At 45.2% G+C, this 16,249-nt stretch overlaps 1 protein-coding gene across 3 annotated transcripts in view; it reads left to right on the top strand.

Moving 5' to 3' along the window:
* Positions 1-345: 345 nt before the first annotated feature.
* Positions 346-16,249, top strand: part of STOX1 (storkhead box 1) — a 57,344-nt gene continuing 41,440 nt past the window's right edge. For all 3 annotated transcript variants that reach the window (XM_007454582.1, XM_007454581.1, XM_007454580.1), the window contains exon 1: positions 346-711. In XM_007454582.1, the coding sequence (XP_007454644.1) occupies positions 402-711 (310 nt within the window). In that variant the 5' untranslated portion in view covers positions 346-401. The remainder of the gene's footprint in view (positions 712-16,249) is intronic.

Here is a 16,249-nt window from a genome sequence, read left to right as displayed (position 1 = left end):
CTAGCCTAAGGCTTGGAAAAGCCCCAGTGAGCGCCCATCGGGGGAAGAGGAGCTCCGGACTGCCGGGGAGCAGAGAAGTGAAGGGAGTCGCCCGGGGTGGGAGTTCGGGGACTGGGTGGGCAGAGACCTGGCTGCGGTGTGGAGAATGACCTGGGAACTTAGCGCCTGGAAACCACTATTGGGCTCCTGCGGGGGGGAGAGCGGTGGGCGTCCCAGCCTGCGAGTCCCGCCCCACCCCCGGCCTGGCGCGTACATCGGCCCCGCCCCCTGGAGTCCCGTTCTCCCGGCAGCCGGCGCCGAGCGCAGTAAGCTGAGCCCTCCCGCCGGCCGCAGCCACCGGTGCAGCGCGGTTGCCGAGCCCGGCGATGCGTTAGGCTGCGGGGCCTGGCCGCCGAGGCAGCATGGCCCGGCCCGTGCAACTGGCGCCGGGCTCCTTGGCGCTCGTGCTCTGCAGGCTGGAGGCGCAGGAGGCGACTGGGGGCGCGGAGGAGCCGGGCGGGCGTGCGGTGTTTCGCGCCTTCTGCCGCGCCAACACACGCTGCTTCTGGAACTCGCGGCTGGCGCGCGCCGCCTCGCGGCTGGCCTTCCAGGGCTGGTTGCGGCGCGGGGTGCTGCTGGTGCACGCGCCTCCGGCCAGCCTGCAGGTGCTGCGCGACGCCTGGTGCCGTCGGGCCCTGCGCCCGCCGCGCGGCTTCCGCATCCGGGCGGTGGGTGAGTGTGGGGCCCAGAGGGGATGGCGCTCCGCGCTAGCTGCGGGACCGAGCCCCAGCCACCGGGTTGCGTGCGCCCGAGGCTCAACGCTGAGGAGCGGGAGGTGGCCGTGGGGGCCGAGGGGTTGGGGGTACAGACTGAGTGGCTGGAGGAGGGCTGTCCTTCTAAGATATTCCCTCTTGTGGCACAGAGGAGCTTCGGCCTCTAAGATATGCCTGGGCGCTGCCCTGAGCCGACTCCAGTGTGCCTCCATTCCTCAACTCTTTCAGCCACTGGAGTGCACAGGGTCCTGGTCGAAGGAACTTTCTACTTGCAAAAGTGATGCCCTAGGCAGAGATGTTTTGGGCCCGGGGAGCCAGAGTTGCGGTCAGGAGACAGGGGCCTCAGTCTCGGCTCCATGGAGGTGCTTAGGAAGGGTGCACCAGGGGCTGGCCAGATTTTACCGATTGTGAACTGGCTTTTTAAAATAATTAATTAATTAACTTTTGGCTGCGTTGGGTCTTCATTGCTGCGTGCAGGCTTTCTCTAGTTGTGGCGAGTGGGGGCTACGCTTCGTTGTGGTGCGCGGGCTTCTCATTGCAGTGGCTTCTCTTGTTGCGGAGCACAGGCTCTAGGCTCGCGGGCTTCAGTAGTTGTGGCTCACGGGCTTAGTTCCTCAGCAGCATGTGGGATCATCCAGCCCGAACCCATGTCCCCAGCCCGAACCCATGTCCCCTGCATTGGCAGGCAGATTCTCAACCACTGCACCACCAGGGAAGTCCATTTGTTTGTTTGTTTCAAATGACAGAATGGGAGCGGACTACAGGCTGTGGTTTTCATGCCCTGCTGTACTGGATGCTGTGATGGTCTTGGATCAGGGCCTAGCGGAAGGTTTGGGGTTGTTAACTGCTAGGGAAAAAGAAATAACAAATGGCGCTGTGGACACATCCCATCCCATTACCTAAATAGAGTTCCTCCTTTCCAGTCTTTTCAGAGAGCCCGTTTGTTAGGAGACAGCAGCTTTTTGCTTGGATAAAATAGCTTCTCATTTGAGAACTTAAACCACTGCACCGCCGAGTGGTCTCTGTTACCTACTAAACTCAGGTGGGTGTCAGCTCCTTGTCACAGGCTGGTTCTGTCTGCATTTAGTGGGGTTGTGAGGACCATTTGATGGTGTGCTGTTGACAGGTCACCAGTTGTTCCAGCCCAAAATTTTGACTCCTACCAAGCAACCCCTCTCTGTCTCAGCCCATAAATCATCCTAGGAGAAGGGGGAGGAGAAGAAGCAGCAAATAAAAAACATTTGTTTTAGTCCCCAGGTGTAAAGCAGCAGGGTAGCATGAGGCACGTGATGTTGTGTATCATCTAGTCAGCGATGACGTCTCCACATCCCAGGCCAGTGAGGTTACACCTTGGCTTCTCACCTCCATGCATCCAGTTCTGTGTGGTACCTCTACCCCTGACCCCCACCTTTCTTCCCTTAAGCACAAAAAAGAGCTCAGTTGCAAAGCCACATACACACATTTCACTTCCTTTTATTTGCAGGAGTGAGTGAAGAAAATAGGTTTCTGGCTGACAGCGGTGAGCCAAGTAGCCAAGCCAAAATTCTTAAAGGGGAAGGGGTCTTTCAGACAGACTGGATGAAAAACTCTTTTCACTTCTGTGGCCTCGGGTTTTTCTGGTTTGAATTAGTGGTTGCATTCTCTGGTTCCCCCACCCCCTTTCAAAGGGTGAGCATAGAGTACATTGCAGAGAGGGAGTGGATGGAGTTGGGGTCTGGACCTGAGGGTGAAATAGAGAGGGCCTGTGCTAAGCCAGAGGCAGCCGTGATGCCGCCACCTGGGGTCCAGCTAGCAGTGGTGAATGCTGGTTCCTGGGTTGGCCCTGTGTTCTGCTATCTGAAAGATGCAGTGGACAAAGTGAATGTATTATCAAGTACTCTGATTCTCCACCCACTAGGTAGTGCTGCCTCATTGCACAATTCAGGATGTGATGGACACTGTAGTCTGTGGAGTGTGCAGTACAGTGGTCTTTACAGTGGGTCATCTCCCCTGATGTGGGGCTCTTGGCAGGAATGATTTTGAGGTTTTTAACAGAATCGTGATAAGAATTTGGACATTTAGCTATAATTTGTACAAAACCAGCTCTTCGGACATTTTGAGGAGCAAAACGGGGAAAGATCTTATTTGATGCTAGTAGGTGGATGCACATGGGGAGGGAGGTTTGTTTTGAATAGAGTTGCTAATTACTGCTCTCACTTGGGGGTCCTTGGGTCAGATCAAAGGAGAGGAGGCATCAGTGCAGCTCTTGGGCCATCTTAAGAGTCCCAGAAGTTGGCAGGAGGAGCTGACTTCTCCCAAAGAAACTGGAAGTTTCAGTCTGCTTGCTTTCCCAAATCTGGCATCATTGGCTTCCAGAGGCTAAAATGGGCTTCCAGGAAGGAAAGGAAGAGCAGCTGAGAACTATTGCAGGTTCTCATTCCACTCTTGCTGTTACTTTGTGGGAAAGAGCAAAATTCTAGAAAAAGACAAAAGAATCAATTTGCTCAGGTCAATTTGGTCTCTTTGCTATAGATTTTGTTGTTGTTTTGTTTTTTAAGGCTCACATACTCCTACATAAGAGCATTTGGGCGTAGGGAATGTTGCTTATCAGCTCAGAGAAAATGCAGGGAGGGGAGGTGGGGTGGTCATCAGCTTTATAAACCCACTGTGCTCCACGGGTCCTCCTCCTGGGCTTCTGGACCTGGGGCTCATGGAGGCCTCATAAGATATGAGGAAGGAGGGCCGTGGCCAAGCAGACAGTAGCGTCCTGAGCCCCAGGGACAGACCTGAATTTAAGGTCTGCAGGACTTCATGTTTTCTCCATGTTTTGTGCCTCTTCTTTCCCTCTTCACTTTCTCTACCTCAGCTTTACTCTGATGAGAAAAATAGTTTCCAGGCTGACAACATTTCCCTAAAAAGGGGACAAAGGATCTTTAGCAGGATAACCAGGAGCTAACTCTTCTTTTGTGCTCTAGTCCTCAAGTGTTTTCTGTTTCTCTTTTTTTAAAAAAAAAATTAGCAAACGACCTTAACAAATGAAAGGGTTGAGCTCTGGAAGCTGGAGGGAGTCCTCTGCTTTCCAGGCTGAGCCACTGCAGGTGGTACAGGTGGGGGACACCTGTGTTTGTTTGGGTGAATCAGTTCTTACCAGGGGACCACACCCCCTGGGGAGTTGAAAGGTTAACGATGGCCTCCTGGGGTAAGGGAGGGATGGCTACTTGGCCAAAGTAGGTTTGTTCCTCGAAATTTATAGCTGAGGTATCCCCACTCTTTTAGATAAAAGGCTCAGTGTGGCCTTTCATCTTTTTTCATTGAAAGAAAATAAAAATAAAAATGCCTGTGGGGAGTTCCCTGGTGGCCTAGTGGTAAGGATTCTGGGCTTTCACTGCCGTGGCCTGGGTTCAGTCCCGGGTCGAGGAACAGAAACCCTGCAAGCCGTATAGCGGGGCCAAAAAAAAAAAGGAAAAAGCCTGTGGCTTCTTCAAAATACTTGCTTCATTAATGTATTCATATGCTAGGTACAGTTCTAGTTTTTTTCTATGTTTTAATGTATCTTTCAGTTAGAGTTGCACGTGTTCTCGGAGAAAACGGAGTCGGCCTGTTTATTTCATATTCAATTCAAGAGGGGATAGTTGAGGGGCTTCCCTGGCGGTCCAGTGGTTAAGAGTCCGCGCTCTCACTGCCGGGGGCACGGGTTTGATCCCTGGTCAGGGAACTAAGATCCCACATGCCACACGGTGCTGCAAAAAAAAAATAAAAAACAAGTGCCCAGGAAGAGTAGAGGCCAATCACTCTTTCATACTAGGTATAAATTTCAGAATCTATTTTGGGATCTTGTTTGGGAGAAGAACAGCTCAAGGGTACCTGGTGCCTGATGGTACAAGAGTTGGGCCAACGACTTATCCTTATCTGATTTGGGGAGTGTCCAAGGGGAGTGTGTAGAGATGCTGAGAAGAGGGAACGGTCCAACTCCTATTCCTCCTTGTTTCTGAAGTCCTATCATGAATTGGCAGTGGGCATTCTGTTGGATTTAGTAGCTAATGGAATTTTTAAAGTGAAATTTGCATTTAGTGAAATGCACAAATCATAAGTGTAGCATTTTATGCACTTTTCAAGTAATATACATGAGTGTGACCCAAGTTTCCAGCAGGATTTAGAACATTACCATTACCCTAGAAAGTTCCCTCTTGCCCCTTCCCAGTCAGCTCTTCCCCCACCCTCAGAAGTAACCACTATTCTGATTTTTTAAACCATAAATTAATTTTGCTTGTTCAAGAGCTTCAAGTAAATGGCATCATATACTATGTACTCTTTTGTGTGAGGATTCTTTCACTCAGCGTCATGTTTCTGAGATTCATCTCTGTTGCATTACTAATTTGTTCCTTTTTATTGCTGAGTAGAACTCCATTTTATTAATATACCACTGTTTATTCATTTACCCCTAGATGAACTCCTGGGATGTTTCCAGTATGGCTGTTATGAAAAAGCTTTTATGAATATTTGTGTACACATTTTTTAAGCTTTTATTTCTTTTGGGTCCTTACTTAGGAGAGGAATTGCTGACTCATTGAGTAGGTTATGTTTAGTTTTATGACACCTTTTTCCAAAGTGGTTGTACCATTTTACACTCCTACCCATGAAATGAGACATTTTGATTGCTCCACATCTTTGCCAACACTTGATGTTGTCAGTCTTTCTAATTTTGGCTATTCCGGGGGTATATAGTGGTATCTTGTAGTTTTATTTTGCACGCCCCAAAGATTTTCTCCTGTGTTTTCTTCTAGAAGTTTTATAGTTTTATTGTTCTATATTTACGTCTGTGATCCTTTCGAGTTATTTGTGTGAATGGTATGAATTGTAGTTTGAAGTTTTTGGGTTTTTTTTTTTTTTTGTCATATGGGTGTCCAATTGTTCATGACAATTTGTTGAAAAGACTAGCCTTTCTCATTGAATTCCCTTTGTAATTTTGTTGAAAATCAGTTTACTATATATGTGAGGGTCTATTTCCATTCATCTTGAGTCTATCCTTTCACCCAATACCGTACTTACTGTACTTTTTAGTTAAGACTTGAAATCAGATATTGTGAGTCCTCCAACTTTGTTCTTCCTCCAAATTGTTTTGGCTACTCTAGGTTCTTTGTTTTTCCACATAAATTTTGGAATCAGCTTGTCAATTTCTAAAAAAAAAACAGCTGAATTTAAATTGGGATTGTATTGAAACAATAGATCAGTTTGAAGTTAGATGAGAAATTCATCCTGGTTTTCCCCAAACTGCCCTGGTTTTAGGAATGATATTCTTGCATCTTGAGAACCCCCTTCATCCCAGGCAGACTGGGATGATTGGTCACCCTTATTTAGGGAGAATTGACATCTTAACAGTTCATGAACATGGTATAACTCTGCTTGAGTGTTCTTAATTTCTCTTGGCAATGGTTTGTACTTCTAAGTGTACAGGTCTTGAATATATTTTTAAATTTATGTTCCTAAGAATGTTTTTGGATGCTATTATATATAGAATTACTTTAAAATAACCTTTTTATTTTGGAATTATTCTATTCTATGCCACAAGGCATGTGAGATCTTAGTTTCCTGACCAGGGATCCAACCTGTGCCTCCTGCATTGGGAGCGCAGAGTCTTAACCACTGGACCGCGAGGGAAGTCCCTGGAGTAATTTTATATTTACAGAAAAATTGCAAAGATAATACAGAGCTTTATATTCATCACCCAGTTTCCCATAATGTTTTTTACCTTACCTTTTAATTCACATATAAAATTAACCATTTTAAGGTATACAATTCATTGGATTTTAGTATATTCAGAATGTTGTGCAATCATCCCCATTATCTAATTCCAGAACATTTTCATTACCCCCAAAAGAAACACTGTACCCACTAGCAATTTCTCCCCATTCTCCCATCCCCTGAGCCCCTGCCAGCCACGAATCTACCTTCTGTCTTTATGAGTTTGCCTATTCTGGACATTTCATGTAAATGGAATCACACGTAAATGTGGTCTTTTGTATCTGGTATATTTCACTTAGCTTAATATTTTCAAGGTTCATTTGTGTTGTATCATATGTACTTTATTCATTTTTATGGGTGAATAATAGTAATTGTATGGATATAGCGCGTTTTGCTTATCTGTTCATCAGTGGATGGTTATTTGGGTTGGTTTCACTTTTTGGCCACTATGCATAATGCTGCTGTGAACATATGCTGCAAGTCTGTGTGTGGACATATATTTTTATTCTTGGGTAGATCCCATTTGGTTATTTTTTAATAATTTGTTCCTCTGATGAGATTTCCAATTTGTTCATTACAAGTATGTTTTCTTTTTAAAATCTTTCAGCATAGTTATACCAGCTTCTTTAAAAATCCTTGTCATTCTAATATCTCAGTCATCTCAGGGTCAGTCTCATTGGTTGCCTTTTCTTTTGAATGGTTCGCATTTTCCTGTTTCTGTGTTGTTTAGTACTGTGGATTGTATCTCTGACATTATGAGTGATGTGTTTTAGAGACTCTGGATTGTTGTGTTCCTCTGTAGAGTTTGATTTTTCTGTTTATCAGGCAGTTAATGTGGCTGGGCTCAAATCTCTGAACTCTGTTTCCCCTGTAGTAAATGGCAGCTAAAATCTCTTCAAGTAGGCTGGTTATGCCCTCTGCATGTATAGTTCATAGTTCAGCCATAGAGTCAGACTGAGTTTATATGCAGACTTTGGGGTTCCACCTCCTTGGCTCGGTCCTTTCCAGCATCACTTTCTTGCTGTTGTAGCTACTCCAAAGTGGCCTTAGATTCTTTAAGCCAGTAAGACTGGCTTTTGGGTTTCTACCAAAGTTTTAGCCTCCTGGCCTGGCTCCTAATGGAGCCTGCCTTTAGGTGAAGAGCTATAAAAGGAAATGGGAAACTTATCCATTGCCATTTCCTTCCAAGAGGACCACCCCTCCGGTTTATGCCTGATTTTGTTTGCTTTTCAGTACCTTCAGGTAAAAGCTTTTCTATTTTGTCCAAAGGTTATGGTTATTATTTTCAAGAGGGTTAGTCTAGTAGCATCTTGTCCACCGTTATTAGAAACAAAACCTTATTAATGAATGTTTTTAGGTCCTGTCTTTTCCTCTTTTAAAATGTCATGACCATGGGACTTCCCTGGTGGTGCAGTGGTTAAGAATCTGCCAGCCAGTGCAGGGGACACGGGTTCAATCCCTGGTCCGGGAAGATCCCACATGCTGCGGAGCAACTAAGCTCATGCGCCACCACTACTGAGCCTGTGCTCTAGAGCCCGCGAGCCACAACTACTGAGCCCACGTGCCACAACTACTGAAGCCCGCACGCCTGGAGCCTGTGCTCTGCAACAAAAGAAGCCACCGCGGTGAGAAGCCCGTCACCATAACGAAGAGTAGCCCCTGCTCGCTGCAACTAAAGAAAGCCTGTGCACAGCAGTGAAGACCCAATGCGGCCAAAAATAAATAATAAAAAGTTAAAAAAAAAAATGTCATGACCATAAAGAAACTAATGGTCATGACAAGATCGTTTAGCCAGTCACTAAAACAAATGCCTCTGTTCCATCTCTTCCTTCTCCCAGACAGACCTTGGTATTTTTGCAAGTCTTTTCTAGCTTAATTATCCCTTTTCTCCTGTTTGGTGGTAAGTGGAATAACTCTGCCCATTTTGCAGACAGGAAATGGAGTCAAAGCTGTGATGTGGGTGGTGTTGCTTGGGTTTCTTGTCTTCCTCTCTGTTCACCACCAGTTCTCCCAGGGTTCCTGTGGAAACTCTGGTATTTTTCACCAGCCAGAGCCCCAGCACTCACTCTCCCCCTGAGGCTATCAGATTCCCACCAGGCCTTTGGTCTACTCCAAGGTCCGGGAAATGGCAGAAACAGCTGCTCTGACCATGCCCCTGCTCTCATCTCCCTCCTTCCTACCCAGGATCTTTCCAGCCCTGTTCTTCTGGCTTTGTTCTGCCAGATGTTGCCTTTTACCTATTCTGCACAGGGGCAGCTGAAGGATTCAGTCTAAAAGAGCCAAAGGGCTCACAACAGGGTGTCTTGTAGGCATATTCTTGTTATCAAGCTGGATGATCTGTATGTAGCATCTGGGTAGTTAATGAGCGTCCTTGGCTTCATGTTTTGATTCGGCAGCTGTTGCACAAGAGACGACACCTCTAGTTGCTGCCATGTAGCGTTGAGGTCCAGCGGGATGAAAAGCGCCATCAACCTGAAAATCAGCTTGGAGTCCTCTTCCCTCTCCCTCATCCCCAGCCAGTGGGTCACCAAGTTCTACGAGGCTTACCTCCTCAGTTTCTCTCAAACCCACCCCTTTCTCTCCATTTCCACTGCTAGGCCTTTGTCCAACCAAGATCTCACCATTTCCTACCTGAATTATGGCTCCAGCTTCCTCCCTTTTTGTGGTGCCACCTCCTGTCTTGCCCTGTATACTCCAGTTCATTCACCATCCTACAGGGAGACAGACTCACAGCATCTAAAATGCAGATCTGATTCTGCTCTTCATCTGCTGGAATCCCTTCTGCTTCTCCCCTTATCTTTTCAGGAAAAGTCCAGAGCCTTTAACATGCACTGCAGTGCTCTCTAATCCAGGTCCAGCTTGAGCTTCCCCTTTATCCCCACCTTCTGAGACGTGCCTGTCTTCCTATATCAGTTAGGGATCAATCAGAGAAACAGATCCAGTGTGAGATATATATTAAGAGATTTATTACAAGGAGTTGGCTTTGCATGATTGGGGGTCTGGCAAGGCAAGTCCCAAATCTGTAGGTCTGGCCATCAGGAGGGGCAGGCTGGAACTCACAGGCACAAGCAAAGGCCGCTGGGCATATGTGGAGTTTCTTCTTTTGGGGAGCCTCAGTTCTGCTCTTAAGCCCTTTCAACTGATGGAAGCCTAGATTATGTGGAATAATCTCTCTTATTTAGGTTAATTGATTATAGCCTTTAATCACATCTATAAAATAGCTTCACAGCAAAGCCTGGGTTAGCATTTGATTGAATAACGGGAGCTGTAGCTTAGCCAGGCTGACGTATAAGACTGACCATCACACTTCCCTTCAGCCAGACCTGGGTGCTGTGTTCTGAACAAACTCGGCTCTCACATAGGCTGTCTTTGCATGCTGTTCCCTCTACTGGGTGCCTGAGATGGGTGCTCTTCGGTTTCTCCCATGTCTGCCATGAGTAGAGTCTCCAGCACTGGTTATATTTACATGTCTGTTGCTGTCCAAGGAAAAGCAAACTATTGAGTCATCCTTGAGTTTCAGACACTTCCATTCTTACCTCTGCTGCTGGCTGAGGGATGAATGTCCCAGAAAGTTTGGTGGTCAGCTCCAGACTTTTAAAACATGGTCATCTTCCTTCTTTCATTGTACCATGCATTGAGCCTCTTAAATACCCCTGTGGATCTCACATGGATCACTACTGAAGAACACCAGCACAGAATCATCTTCAACTGCAGACAGCAAAACTGAGACTTGAAGAGGCACTGCAAGCTGTAGTTTAAAGTTTCCTGATCACGCAAAGCCACGTTGGTTAGTAGAGATAACTCAGGTTCAGATTCCTGCCCTGCCACTTACTAGCTCTGGGACCTTGAGCTAAATACTTACACCTCTCTGCTCTATTGTCTTCATAGGTACAAATGAGGATCTAATAGCTGCTTTGCAGGTTATTTTGAAGATAAGGTACCTGAGGCATTCAGCCTGTGCCTTGTCCAGAGTCATAGTCACGAAAGCAACACACGGGAATCTTTAGCACGGAGGGAGAAGAAAATGTGTCTCTGGATTCTCATTCTCTCGGTAGCCTATCTCCACTGGGACATGTGCTGATTATTGCTGGTCTGGCACATGTTTATGTTCAAGATCTCTGGGTGTCCTTTTGTCGTGTGCTTCCTGTCCTATGTAAGACCCTTGGTGCCGGTCAGGTCCACAGCCCTTTGAGCCTTACCTCAGATCCAAAGGGTGCCTGGTGCTGTAGAGAGAGCCCTGAACTGGGATTCCGATGCCTGAATTTGGAACTAACCCTGCTGCCAAGTTTCAGGGAGCCTTCAGGCCAGTCACCTCATTTTTCTAGGCCGCTGGGTCTTCAGCTGTGAACAGTCCACTGCTCACTTTGGCTTTGTTGACTGGCTCAGGTTTCCCAACCCCTGGCTTGGCACTAACCTGTGGCTAGATCAGCCTGCCAGTTGCCTGTGTCAGGAGGCCCAGGGAAGAACAGAGAAAAGCTCACATTGAAGTTGCTTAAGATATTTTCCACAATCAGGGAAGCTGCACCTTCCCCTTATCCCTTCCCAGACATCTTGATTCTTTAATAGCATCCCGCTTTGCGAAGCGTCTGAAGTCGCGAGGCTGTTGGAGCGCTCCATGCTGGGCCTCCGTGCTCACACAGTCATTTGTTAGGTATGCATGGAGCCTTTACTGTGTGCCTGGCCCTGTGCACACACGATTCAGAGGGACAAAAGGCTCATGCCCTGACCTCAAGGAGCTCATAGACTAGGAGTCAGATGGACAAGTAAGTGATACAGAATCATATGGAGCGATAGAAGGACAGCTGACCAAGAGTCCCATGCATGTGTGGACGCATGCATATGTGTCCAGGAGAAAGTGATGCCTGAACTAAGATGGAAAGAATAAGTAGATGTTAGCTTGATGAGAAGCACATTTTTTTTTTTTTTTTTTTTGATGCATGGGTACTTTATTAGAGAAGAAATTAACCGTTCATACTAGAGACTACAGAAGGAAATTAACTTAATCTTGCAATTCTAGAACAACCTTCACAATAAGGGATTCTCAAGTTTTCATAGAGTGAGGGGGAAAAAAAGGAGAGAGAGAAAATCATTTAGAACAGTGTTTCCCAAATTTGGCTACTTCCACAGACATATTCTTGGAAGTAGGGGATACAAGTTTTCCATGTAACATTTAAAATTTTATGTTTTACTTTTGTTTATAATCTAAACAAACTAATACACACATGTTCAGGATTCCCTGGACAACCATCTTACATAACACAGTGTTGCCACATGATGGTAGCATCTGCATTTATACCTTTGATCCCTGTGGCACAAAATGAAGACCAACCATGCTTAACTTTTCAGTGGCGTCTCTCAGACTGGGTGCTCAGGCCCTTCACAGAATTGTTGGATATTGCCTATGAGATCTATGAGTTGTCACAGTTCAGAACACTTGTTCACAGCAGTGATTCTCAAAGTAGGAGGGGGTAGGAGGTGGAGTGGGGATGGTGGCTAGGGAGACACCCTCTGAAAAAGCATATTCAAAATATCTATTGATTTCTTAATACAAATTCTATAAAGTCAAACTCAACAAAATAATCTTTGGACAGTAGCAGAAAACCAACTATAGATTCAACCCAGGGGGTCTGGTTTTGGTACGCAGGCCTCTCACTGTTGTGGCCTCTCCCATTGCGGAGCACAGGCTCCGGACGTGCAGGCTCAGCGGCCATGGCTCACGGGCCCAGCTGCTCTGCGGCATGTGGGATCCTCCCGGACCGGGGCACGAACCCGTGTCCCCTGCATCGGCAGGCGTACTCTCAACCATTGAGCCACCAGGGAAGCCCAAGAAGCACATTTTAAGAAGAGGTGGGGAGAGGGCATGTGTCCCTGGGCATGGCCCACATGAGGAACCACAAGCAGCCGAGCACAGCCAGAGCATGGAATGGGAGGTAGGCAGTGGCATGAAGGGCCTGGAGAGGGGCTGGCCTGTGACAGGCCTTGACTGCTATACTGAGGAATAGGAATGTGGGTTTAAGCCTGAGGCCGCTGAAGAGTATCAAGCAGTAGAGTACAGGTATGTGTGTGTGATTACTTTCATAATCCTATTTAACATGATACAACGTAGATGTTTCCCAGCCTTATGTGTGTATCATCTTCCGTAGAGATTGTTGCCTGCACTGGCGGTGCCTTTGACGGGGTTGCATAACCCCTGTGGTCCACTGCAGTTTATGCTGTTGGTGCTCATTAAGTGGTTACTCTGTCATCTGAGTAAGGCCGTAGAAAGAGCCCAAAGGCCATGCAGGACACCCAAGATCTAACCCTCTGTCACTAACCTGTTGAATAACCAGCTTCTCATCCAGTCCTCTTGGGGCCTCAGTTGCCTCGTCTGTTGGCAAGCCTTCTACCTGCCCTTCTACTTCACAGCATTGGCATCAGGCACAAATGAGATACTATCGTGAAAATACTTTGGAAAGTACAAAGTACAAGTACCAAGCTATGTTTCCATTTATTTCTTATCTTTCATCAATGTTTTCAGTGTACAAGTCTCTCACATCCTTAGTTAAATTTATTCCTAAGGATTTTATTCTTTTGGTACTATTGCAAATGGGATTTTTTCTTAATTTCCTTCTCAGATAGTTCCTTGTTAGTAAATAGAAAGGCAACTAATTTTTGTATGTCGATTTTATATCCTGCACTTTACTGAATTTGTTGATTTATTTTAACAGTTTTTTTGTGGGGTTTTTAGAGTTTGCTTCATATTTGATCATGTCATCTGCAAATAGATAATTTTACTTCTTCCTTTCCAATATGGCTGACTTTTATTTCTTTTTCTTGCCTAATTGCTCTGGCAAGGAGTTCCAGGACTATGTTGAATAGAAGTGGTGAGAGTGGGCATCCTTGTCTTGTTTCTGATCTTAGAGGAAAAGCTTTCAGTTTTTTCCTGTTGATTATGATATGAGCTGTGGGCTTTTCTTATATGGCCTTTATTATGTTAATTAAGACTAAGGTAATATTCATGGGGTGGAGGGCTTCATATTTTTTAAATGTCCACGCCACCCAAAGTGATCTACAGATTCAGTGTGTTCCCTATCAAGGTCTCAATGACAACCCTGAATAGCCAAGACAATCTTGAGAAAGAAGAACAAACTGGAGGTATCATGCTCCCCAATTTCAAACTGTATTACAAAGTTACAGTAATCAAAATGGTATAGTACTGGCACAAAAACAGACACATAGATCAATGGAGCAGAATAGAGAGCCCAGAAATACGCTTATATGATCAATTAATCTGTGACAGAGGAGGCAAGAATATACAATGGGGAAAAGACAGTCTCTTCAATAAATGGTGTTGAGAAAACCGGACAGCTACAGGCATGAGAATCAAACTAGGCTACTTTCTCACACCATTTACAAAAATAAACTCGAGGGATTTCCTTGGTGGTCCAGTGGTTAAGACTCTGTGCTTTCACTGCAGGGGGCACGGGTTTGATCCCTGGTCAAGGAGCTAAGCTCCCACATGACGTGTGGTACAGCTAAAAAGAAAGAAAGAAAGAAAGAAAAAGAAATGACAAAAATAAACTCAAAATGGGTTAAAGACTTAAATGTAAGACCTGAAACCATAAAACTCCTAGAAGAAAACATAGGCAGTACACTCTTTGATATCAGTCAAAGAGCATTATTTTTTTGAATATGTCTCCTTAGGCAAGGGAAACAAACTACATCAAGCTACTAAGCTTTTGCACAGCAAAGGAAACTATCAACAAAATAAAGAGGCAGCCTACTGAATGGGAGAATATACTTGCAAATGATATATCTGATGAGGGGTAATATCCAAAATATACAAAGAACTCATACGACTCAACATCAAAAAAAACCAACTCAATTAAAAAATGGACAGAGGACCTGAATAGACATTTTTCCAAAGAAGACATACAGATGGCCAACAGACACATTCAAAGATGTTCAACATCACTAATCATCAGGGAAATGCAACCAAAACCACAGTGAGATATCACCTCACACCTGTCAGAATGGCTATTATCAAAAAGACAACAATAGGAATTCCCTGGTGGTCTGGTGGTTGGGACTCAGTGACTCTTTCACTGCTGGGGCCCAGGTTCGATCTCTGGTTGGGGAACTAAGATCCCACATGCCACGCGGTGTGGCCAAATTAAAAAAAAAAAAAAAAAAAAAGACAGCAAAAAACAAGTGTTGACGAGGATATGGAGAAAAGGGAACCTTGCGCACTGTTGGTGAGAACGTAAATTGATACCGCTACTATGAAAAACAATAGGGAGGTTCCTCAAAAAATTAAAAGTAGAACAACCATGCCCTCCAGCAATTCCACTTCTGGGTATTTATTCGAAGAAAACAAAAGCACTAATTAAAAAAGCACTAATGTTCATTGCAGCAGCATTTACAATAGCCAAGATATGGAAGCAAACCAAGTGTCCATCAATAAATGAATAAATGAATGAATAAAGAAGATTGTGTGTGTGTGTGTACACACACACACACACACACACACACACACACACACACATACACAATGGAATTTTACTCAGCCATAAAAAAGAATGCAATCTTGCCATTTGTGACAATATGGGTGGACCTAGGAGATATTATGCTAAGTGAAATAAGTCAGGCAGAGAAAGACAAATACCGTATGATTTCACTTACATGTGGAATCTAAAAAACAAAAAAATTGGGAATTCCCTGGTGGTCCAGTGGTTAGTACTCTGTGCTTTCACTGCAGAGGGCACAAGTTCAATCCCTGGTCGGGGAACTAACATCCCACAAACCGTACTGCATGGCAAAACAAAACAAAACAAAACAAAACAAATTAACAAGCGTCACAAAACAGAAGTAGACTCATAGATACAGAAAACAGATTGTTGCTAGAGGGTAGGGGGTTTGGGGGAATGAATGAAATAAGTGAGGGAGATTGAGGTACAAATTTCCAGTTACAAAATAAATGAGTCACAGGGATGAAATGTACAGCATAAGGAACATAATCAATAATATTGTAATAACTTTTTTTTTAAAGGGAACTTTATTTATGGCTGTGTTGGGTCTTCGTTGCTACACGGGCTTTCTTTAGCTGCAGCGAGTGGGGGCAACTCTTCATTGCGGTGAGTGGGATTCTAATTGCCATGGATTCTCTTGTTGTGGAGCACAGGCTCTAGGCACACGGGCTTCAGTAGTTATGGCATGAGGGCTCAGTAGTTGTGGCTCGTGGGCTCTAGAGCGCAGGCACAGTAGTTGTGGCACACGGGCTTAGTTGCTCTGTGGCATGTGGGATCTTCCTGGATGAGGGCTCGAACCCGTGTCCCCTGCATTGGCAGGCGGATTCTTAACCACTGTGCCACCAGGGAAGCCCTAATATTGTAATAACTTTGGTGACAGATGGTAACTAGACTTTGGTGCTGATCATTCTGTAATGTACAGAAATATTGAATCACTATTTGTGCACCTGGAACTAACACAGTGTTGTAGGTCAATTATACTTCAATAAAAATATAAATAAATTGGGACTTCCCTGGGGCTTCTATGGCAGGGGGTGCAGATTTGATCCCTGGTTGGGGAACTAAGATCCCACATGCCACGTGGCATGGCCAAAAAATTAAAAAAAATTTTTTTAAATAAATAAATTTTAAAAACTTTAAAAAATCTCAACGGTACCTTTTAAATAAATTTTAAAAACTTAAAAAAATCTCAATGGCATTTTTTTTGTTGTCGTTGTTTTGGGTTTTTTTTTTTTTTTGCGGTACGCGGGGCTCTCACTGTTGTGGCCT

This window comes from Lipotes vexillifer, unplaced genomic scaffold (genome assembly GCF_000442215.2).
Source record: "Lipotes vexillifer unplaced genomic scaffold, Lipotes_vexillifer_v1.1 scaffold708, whole genome shotgun sequence".
Taxonomy (NCBI): domain Eukaryota; kingdom Metazoa; phylum Chordata; class Mammalia; order Artiodactyla; family Lipotidae; genus Lipotes; species Lipotes vexillifer.
Note: the sequence above shows the minus strand (reverse complement) of the source record. Positions and strands in the feature narration are given on the sequence as shown.